The 9,251-nt window shown below is 41.9% G+C and overlaps 1 protein-coding gene across 2 annotated transcripts; it reads left to right on the top strand.

Moving 5' to 3' along the window:
• The first annotated feature begins 223 nt into the window (after window positions 1–223).
• FAM161B (FAM161 centrosomal protein B) lies at window positions 224–9,099 on the top strand. Of its 2 annotated transcripts, XM_063117848.1 has the most exons (9): window positions 224–330; window positions 1,357–1,673; window positions 2,062–2,594; window positions 3,897–4,231; window positions 4,916–5,043; window positions 5,518–5,685; window positions 6,763–6,862; window positions 7,242–7,378; window positions 8,147–9,099. In XM_063117848.1, the coding sequence occupies exons 1-9, from the start codon at window positions 250–252 to the stop codon at window positions 8,235–8,237; spliced, it is 1,890 nt and encodes a 629-aa protein (XP_062973918.1). In that variant the 5' UTR covers window positions 224–249; the 3' UTR covers window positions 8,238–9,099. The 2 variants fall into 2 exon arrangements, with proteins under 2 accessions (XP_062973918.1, XP_062973919.1); XM_063117849.1 differs by lacking the exons at window positions 7,242–7,378; window positions 8,147–9,099 and having other exon boundaries at window positions 6,767–6,823.
• The last annotated feature ends 152 nt before the right edge of the window (window positions 9,100–9,251 follow it).

Below are 9,251 nucleotides of genomic sequence, written 5' to 3'. Positions count from 1 at the left end.
CAGCACCATTAACTACAGCTCGCAATCGGAAATTACCTCACGAACACCTTGACAACGGACAGCAGCCAACACCAGCAGACCAATGAGACCCGCAAATTCGGTTAGGATGGGCGGAGGCAAAGGCCATGCCGAGGGATCATTGGTTAATGCACAAGAGCCAACAAAAATAGACGGTGCCTATTGGTTGGAGCTCTAGAGGCATGGCAAGCGTGTAGTCGCTACGAGCAGCGTAGCCGGAGCGGAACGGAGATGACAGTGTCGGAACCTCGGGGGGCTTCAGGCGGGGCCGAAGCGGAACCCCGGGAGGAGGAGGAGGAGGAGTTCCGACGGGTACGCGTGCGGGACGATGATAGTGGGCCGTTTCCATGGCGACGCCGTTTGCGTCTTTCCGTAGCTCTCCCTGGACTGCTTCACCGGCTGCATCAGCCACACCCGGGGGTGGGGAAGGGGGAATCGGGGCCGCATGCGTGGCTGGGTGGGATGGAAATGCTGGCCCCAGACGAGGAACCCGATGGCTGGCAAGCGCCCAGACTTGCAACAGTAACGGCCCAAGAAAGCTGGATTTAGTCAATGCAAATATTAACACCAACAATAAACCAAGGGAGTAGCCTCTCTCTTTCTCGACCCTATTGCATGTTCACTTGGAGGTAACTCCCAGTGAATTCAGCATCTTACTCCCAAGTAAGTGTGCATGGATAGAAATTGCAACATTAAGGGGGCAATCCTAGTCAAGTTTAGACAGAAAAAGTCCAATGCCCAGTATTCCTCAGCCAGACCTGTTGGATGGGGAATGCTGGAATTTGTAGGACTTTTTTTTCTGTCTAAACATGCAAGGATTGTCTTATACCTTGAATTGTACTTGGTTTAATTTTTTGTGAACTGCCCAGAGAGCTTTGGCTATTGGACAGTATAGAAATGCAATAAATAAATAAATAAATAAATAAATAGGATTGTGCCCTTCAGCTGCCAGTTAGCTCAAACAGGTTGGTTTGGGGTGCTTCCAGACAAGACTTTTATGGCACCATCACCCTGCCTCATTCACTGAACTTTAGGAGGGGTCCAGATGTTGTTTTCAACTTGTAACCCTTCAGTGTTTTCCCACTGCTTCTTTCAGCTTTTCTCTTACCTCAGAAAATCCATTAAGAACAAAAGACAGAATAGTTGCACAGTGCCTTCTCATTGATAGTGCTAGGAGTCTTCAGTCTTGAAGGGCTCTTCTTGAAAAAAACAAGTTGCTTAGATCAATACAAGGCTGAACCATTTGATGAAGTAAGCAGTGTATTTAAAAATGGAAACACCTTTTCAAAAGGCCTTTCTGGGTCTGATGTCTTTTGTTTTACTATTTGATTTGCCTAGGTATTTCTAATTAAAGCACAGTCAGAATCAGAAGTTGAACTGGGTAGCAGTGTCACTTCGTCCAACAGAGGTGAGCTGCTGGATTTTCTCCAGCCAGATGAAGACGTAGTAGCAGCGTCAAGTTCAGGTGAGGGGTTTTATGACTCACTTCAGGCCCTCAAAAGGAAAAACAGACAATGTTTGTTAGAACTAGGTGTCATGTACCAGATAAAGCTGGAGAACAACCACAAACCACCCAAGGAAGACAAGGAACTTGAAGACTTTTTCCAGGACAATGGAAGATTGATGTTGCCAACAAATTTCTATGAAGCTTTGAGGTAAGATGCAACAGAGTTTCCGTGGGATTAGTGTACCTCCCCCAACCTGATGCCCTCCAGATGTGTTAGATTACAATTCCCACTATCCCCAGCCAGTGTCAGGAAGGCACCAGGTTGGAGAAAGCTGTCTTAACAGGTTGTACTATGTTTTCATGGAGATAAAATTGAAATCCATATTACACTACCCTTTACAGGCATAACATTTTTACAGGAATTATTACACAGCATGGCTAATAAAATAATGCAAAAGTCTTGAAAGCTTGCTCTGGTGTACAAGTGTCCGGTGTACACACTAGTTCGTTTGATTTATTCAATGTAAAATATTCTCAAATAAAACCTTCCATCTTCTTTCTGCGTCCTTGATAACGTTTTTTTACCTTATCTTCAGATCTGGTAACATAAGAAGGTTCAGCTCTTTGACTGACCTCACCATAGACCACTCAAACGAAGAGCAAAATCATTATTCATTTTCTCAGTCTTGTTCAAAACCATGGGTCTCCTCTATCACCATCCCTCAGCCCTTCAAGATGACACTTCGAGAAGCTTGCAAAAAGTCTCAGTTAAAATCTCAGGCATTGCTTGAAATTGAGACAGACACATATAAAAGACAAAGCCAAGAAGAAGCTGAATGCAAGAAACAGTTCAGGGCCCAACCTGTACCTGCTCACATCTATCTGCCACTCTACCAGGAAATCATGGAAAAGAATGAAATTCGTAGACAAGTAGAAACAGAGAAGAGAAAGGAGATGCTCCTTTCAATGCAAAAACCCTTCAGCTTTCAGGAAAAAGAAGAAAAGAGAAAGGAGGCCATCAAACATAAAGTTTTGGACATGTTGACTCCAGCTAAAAAATCAGTACCAAAAGTCAGGAAGAAGATCCCTAAGTCAACCTATGAACTAGTGTTTGGGGATAAACTCAAAGGTAAAAAGCTTCGTGTATTTTCCAGAGAAAGAGTGATGTCTGTCTTAGCAACATATAATGGTGGGTATGAATGCATCCTCTTCAGCTGCAGGAGATGACACACTGTTTACAAGGGGAGGAAAAGGACTGACCCTTTGATCATGCCATATCATAGTGACTTTTTAGATATGAGATCAAGTAGGACCAATCTGTGGGTTTAGCAAAACTGGTCAGCAATTGCACTTGACAATACAAACTAAAGGAAAGCTGTAATGCAATACCTTTGCATTGGTAGATAAATGAAAATGGCTTCATGACTTGGGTGAGTAAATATCCTGTCATGCTGAGGATGTGTCTCTGTGGGGAGGGGGGCTTGTGGTAGTGGGAGATTTAATCATTAGACATATAGACAGCTGGGTTTGTGATGGGCATGTAGACCACATGGTGAATTACCTTCCTAGTGCAAAGGTTGTGTATATCCTGCGCCATCTAGATAGCTTTATAGATAGTGCTGGGGTAGAGAGAATGGTCATGGTTCATATTGGTACCAGTGATATGGGGAAATGTATTCGTGAGGTCCTGGAAGCCAAATTTAGGTTGCTAGGCAGAAGTATGAAATCCAGGACCATCAGGGTGACTTTCTCTGAAATCCAGGCCCAGCTAGACAGGCAAAGCTGAGGAGTCTCGATGCGTAGATGAGACAGTGGTATAGGAGTTTGGATTTGTTAGGCAATGAGGACCATTGTGGGACAAGCTGGGCCTATACAAGAGGGACAGGCTCCACTTGAACCAAAATGGAACAAGACTGCTGACACTAAACATACAAATAGGCGAAAGAGCTGCTTTTAAACTGAACCCTGGGGAAAAGCCAACAGGAACTGGGAAACGTATGGTTCAGGTTGAATCATCCCTAAGGCATGATGATGAAAATGTTTCCAATTGCCCAAAGGTAGAAGGGGAAGGAATGAGCCATGAGCATATAGTGAAACATGATAACCATTCAAATTGGCCTAATTGCCCCAGCACAAAATGCACACATCAGAGACATTTTTAGAGGGACAGCATATATATAGGTGGCTCTATGCTAATGCTAGAAGTCTCTGAGCCAAAATGAGAGAGCTGGAGTGCCTGATTTTAAAGGCGAATTTATATATGATTCAAATCTGTCTTTAAAAGTTTTGTTTGGGAATTAAATATTTCTATAATGTTAATACTAAAAGGGCCCTGTATACTCTCTGTCACCAATTTTCTATGGTGCTATTAGCTGGATTTACATACTTTTTCGCAGCCTAGATGTTCATAATTTTCACTTTTAATTCCCAGAAAATGAACTCTTAAGAAAAATCCGTATTCAGATGAGAGCCAAAGATTTATTGGAAAGCTCGTGGGCTCCTATTGAGCTTGGCGATAAGCAAGGGGAGAAAGAACCCCGAATTGCCTCCAAAACCAGGGAACAAAAACTGGGATTTCTACAAAGCAACTTCAGCTTTAAACCAAGAATAAACACATCAGTGCCTGACTTTGAAAGACTTCACTGGGCATTCCAAGAAGAAGCAAGAAGCAAACGAGAAGTCAAAGAAGCAACTCAGGATAAACCATTCCAATTGAGAACATCTAATCTCCGTTGCAAACATAGAGTTCCTAGCCAGGACATGATGGTAAAAAGGAATTGCCTTTAATTGCCTGGCTCTGGTTGATCTCAAGGTTCTTGTAAAAACTAAAGTAGGTTCTGCAATCCTGAAGGCTGCCCACCACTGACCTAATGATTTTTTGTTGCCATGGCATGAGTTTTTGTATTGGTATTTTATTTTTGCTATTGCTTATGACTAAACTAGTAAAATGTGTCCTAAAAATACTAAGAATTTAAAATAATTACATTATTCAATGTAGATATTATAGCTAATTACCTCATAGTCAAAGCTTCCAGATTGTCCCTACAGGGGAAAGGAATGGGCCACCAGTATATTTCACACAGATAAACTTAGTTTCCCTTTGAACCTCAGGTTAAAAGCGCTCAAGAAATAATGATCTTGCTCTTGGGGACCCAAGAGCTGTTTTCTGAATTCTTCTGTTTCTAAGGAACTGCAAGATGTTCACACTTCCTCGCCACTTGAAAATGCTACAAAGAGAGCTGGGAGAATCCTGCTGAATCCTGCTTTCACCAGCCCAGTTGTGTACACCTAAATCTGGATCAAACTCATTAACATATACCCCATATCCATACATATATATGCATGCGTGCATGTGAGTGAGTAATAGAGGGAGTGTACATGCACCTACTACTAAGCACTCTACAAAAAAAATGTTTAAAAACAACCAACACAAAATATTCTTGCTTTCAGGATTTCCAGCAACCTTCCAAGGCACCAATACAAAGAAGTCGGTCTTTGATCGGTCTTTCATCCCTCTCCTCCAATACAATTCCAGTATATATCACGGATGCAGTGAGAAAGAGGGAATCTGCTATTAAGTAAGTAATAATACCTGTTGTTGCATCCATGAATAATATTGAGAAATAAATGTCTTTTGAGTGCAAACTTTTCACTTTTGCTTGTAAAATGGTGTAAGTTTCATTGGTGACAATCTACATCATCAAATATTGAACTGGTACTAGAGAAAGTAAGATGGAGAAGTAAGAAGAAAGCTGACCAAGTAGCTATCAACTGACTTCTCCACCTTTCTTTCCCCAATTCCAATTCAGCATCTGAAGTAGGTTATCACATAACAAAAGCTTATGCCATGTTAAAATAAAAAACTTCTAAAACCTGGATCTCAAGGTGCCATCAAACACATTTCTTTCTCATTACTACAGAAGACTATCGCAGCTGTACATTATATAATTTTTATTAACTAGGAAACAAACTGGCTTCTCTTCAATCTTTGTTTTTAGAAAACATAGTAACTTCATTTTGAAATAAACTTGTGTGTGTTATCATCTTTATAGACTCCTCCAAGAAGGTAAAAAATACAAGGAGAATGAAGGAGTTCGTTGGGCAGATCTGCAGAGAAAGAAATGTCAAGCTATGCAAAAGTCTCTGAATTGCCGAGCAAAAGCTATGGATCCCCATAAAAGCTTGGAAGAGACACACAAAGAAAAGCTGAAACAGAACTGGTCAGTATTCTAAGTGACATACAGGTAACAGGTTATTGGAATAAAAAGATAAAATTAAATAAGGGAACAATAAGAAAGACGCTGTCTGGGGATATAGGATTATTTGGTTTCTGGGCTCCAAGGTTGGAAACGGCTCTGATCTCAGAATTCAGCAACCACACTCCTTGCCCGCCCACCCCTTGTAGCCAGTATGGTTCTGGCTATGTTGCCACATTCGGAAATGAAGCACAGAAACAGGAAAAGGGGAGTTCTCGGGAGGGGAGCAGACTGGGGCATAGGCCATACAACACGTCCAATGGCTGCCCCAGCCTTCTTCCCTCCTGCTCTGAAGCACTACTGCTAGATGGGCAAAATTGCCCATCTAACAGAAATACAGAGCAACTGGGGAGTGGAGGCTAAAATCACCTCCATGCTCTAGCTGCCCTGCATTCGATACTCAGCAGCCTCCGAGTTTGGAGGCTGACGACTGCCTTCATAGGATTGCACCCTAAGAGTTACTGGTAGGGTATATGTGGAGTAGAAGTGGGTTTTAAGCTCTTGGCTCAAAAATTTCCCCGAGTGTGAGTGAAGAATAGGGCAGAATGTAGAAAGGTAAAAAATGTGCTCATTGAAGGAGATTTTCCCCTCCTTGGAAGCAGTATATAAGTATTCCAGTGAGGCAGAAGAGGGAATCAAAGCCACCGTGATATTTCACATTCAGTCCATCTGTAACACCTCTGTTTGGCTTAAGTTGAAGAGTGACCATGTGACCTACCGACTGATCACCTGTTAGGCAGTATGCTGGAGAGAAGGGGCATCCAGATTCCAGCCTGGCACTGCCCTCTTCCCTGCCTAACTGGGGATCAGCACTGTGAGAGCAGTTGTTAGTTGTTGTTTTAACATGGGAGCATCGGTGCAGCTCTACAGGGAACTTCCATACTTGCACAGCATCAGGTCTGCATGCATAAAACTATTTCTGTGGGTAGATTGTTATCCCTAAATGTGGCCTTTTACCTGAAATTTAAAGTGCAGTATGGAATTAGTGAAGATTATGCAAAGTCAGGAAATTTTTTGATAGTGAGGAAGCTTTCGTTTCAGGCAGAAAGACCACAAAAGAACAAAGGAGTATAAAAAAGAACTAGAAGAGATGAAGATGCGAGTGAAAAACAGACCGTATCTGTTTGAACAGGTCACAAAGGTAACTGTTTTTTGAATGCCTGAACTGGCAGAGTTTAGAAGATCAAACAGGAACCATTAGCAAAAATATGATGGGGGATTGGGATTTAACAGAGCACAGGATTGGATTTTTGCCATTGACCAGTTATGGTACAAGCTGTAATGGTAGGAAGATAGCACACTATGGTAGAAAAAGATGGCTTTCAATATAGACAGATGTCTAGCTTTAATTAGAACGGTCTTTGAAGAGTTCCTTCAAACATAGTTTAAAACACAAGCTTCTTTCATTGATAACAGAAATATGCACCTGCCTTCCTAGTCTAGAGAGTTCACACACACTAGTTTTAAGTATTCATGAAGGGGCAAGGGGCTACTAAACTCTGTCTCTTTTGATTCCATAGCACGGTGCCCGTGAAGGGGCAGAGAGGCTCTTTCGAGACACCTTGCAGCAGTTTGGGCTGAATGAAGAATTCGTACAAAAGAAAGGGAGGGAAGCTGCAGACGTGGTAGGGAAGGAGGAGCAGTCTGAATCACAAAGGTATTTGAAGGACATTTGTGCTGAAAATAAATATACTTAAGCCCAGAACAAATCTTAAAGCCAGCCAAAGGCCAACTGAGGGACCACTGTGTACGGCAGAAGTACTGCTTTGACAGCAGGATGGTACTTCCATCCTAGAGTCCCTCTGGTATGTGTGCAGAAAGCTCCACAGGTGTAGATGTACTACCAGTTGTATTCCCACCTGTAGTAGGGCCTGAACTGGGTCGTTCTTTGGATGGGTCAGTGATGGCCTCGAATCCACAGGATCCAAAGCTACCTTGTTTCCCTGACACACTCACAGATCAGGTCCGTAAACTACGCCAGCCTAGAGCCAGCATAGTTATTTTCCCTCCCATTGGTGTAAATTAGAGATCAAATAGGGGAAAAATACCATGGAGGAAAAAACAGTAAATGCACCACCTCCCACCCTGGCTGCAGCAGACCGGATGGGCTTTGGACACAGTAGTTTATTCATCAGAAAATCTCGTCCTGTTACAATCATAGGATTGCTCTGCAGGCCATGTAATAAAATTCCCTACTCAGCCATGATGCTCACTAGCTGGCCTTAGGCAAATCATACGGACTCCAAATCTACCTCACAGCGTTGTTGGGATGATAAGATGGACAAAACTGTACATAGGGTGCCTTGAATTTCTACTTTCAAAGGAGCTCAGATGTGATCAATAACTTTGCAATACTCTTACTAATACTTCAGTACTCTTGAAGTACTTCAATACTCTTAGTAACAGAATGTTTTTAAATCAACAGAATTCCTAAGCCTCAGAGGAATACTGGTGCTCAGAGGGACATCGTGAAGGAACTATCCCAAGAAGGGCTGAGAAGACTAGAATTAATGTAGGGATGCGCTGAGAAGTCTCTATGTGCCTATAGCGCATTTCCCCCCTTTAATCAAATGTAATTTGTGCAGGTTTAAAGCAATTTCTGCAGCATAAGGAACTGAAGCTAACTTTTATATTTTATTTACATTAAAGTGTGTGATCACGGTGTATAGCTATTTCAAAAGTGAAATCTCATAGGCCTGGCATCAACCCATTACTCAAACAGGATTCTTTAGGTGAGTGAATGTACAGCAGTATTTGTACATGCGCCCATACTGTAGTGATGCAAACACTGGCTGATGAGGTCCTGCTTCCTGCACTCTTAAACGTTTATACATCTTTGTTTTGGAGAGGTTTAGAGTTATTACTGTAGTAGACATTCTAGCCAGGTTTCTCTCTGCTACAAATGAAAGCAAGCAACAGTAAGGATTTTTAGATCAGCCGCCCCTCAGTAACCTCTTCTACTGTTTAAAGAAAATGTGATCATTCTTTTCCCTTCCCCAGCCCTATGCATGGCAAATATTTGCAAACGTTGTACTGTTAGAAGTTTACTGAGATTTGCAATTCAGGATGCCATTCTGATTCTATGCCAACTTGCTTGGAAGACATCTCATTGCATTCAGCGGACTTACTCTCAGATAAGTATGTGTAGGACAGCAGGTTTAAGTTACAAATGTGCCTATACTCTGGAAGAGATTGTATCATTTCAGTTCACAAAGCAATTTCTGGAGTATGGAATGTATGACAATTCAAACATCACATTAAAAGAGCAAGGACATGTTAACTAACTGTTCCCCAGCTGACTGTGTGCTGAAGGCATTCTAAATCCTTTGCTAGAACAAGAATTTAGTAACCAATGAGAACCCACCTCCCTCCATTTATGTTTGAATTTGTCAGGATTAAACACTAATCTGACATATATAGCATTGTACTAGTATTTTGCAGTACATATAACTGCATTAAGATATTACTTGGTATAATCTTAATGAGCCTCTGAATAGGGTAAGGTGAGTTTTAAAAACAAAATAAACACA

The sequence above is a fragment of the Elgaria multicarinata genome, chromosome 2 (assembly GCF_023053635.1).
Source record: "Elgaria multicarinata webbii isolate HBS135686 ecotype San Diego chromosome 2, rElgMul1.1.pri, whole genome shotgun sequence".
Taxonomy (NCBI): Eukaryota; Metazoa; Chordata; class Lepidosauria; order Squamata; family Anguidae; genus Elgaria; species Elgaria multicarinata.
Note: the sequence above shows the minus strand (reverse complement) of the source record. Positions and strands in the feature narration are given on the sequence as shown.

Coding starts and splice junctions, on each gene's coding strand:
- FAM161B (XM_063117848.1), top strand. CDS start 250: ATGACAGTGTCGGAACCTCGGGGGGCTTCAGGCGGGGCCGAAGCGGAA. Junction 2,595..3,896: donor GTTTGGGGATAAACTCAAAG/GTAAAAAGCTTC, acceptor TTTAATTCCCAG/AAAATGAACTCTTAAGAAAA. Junction 7,379..8,146: donor GAGCAGTCTGAATCACAAAG/GTATTTGAAGGA, acceptor TTAAATCAACAG/AATTCCTAAGCCTCAGAGGA.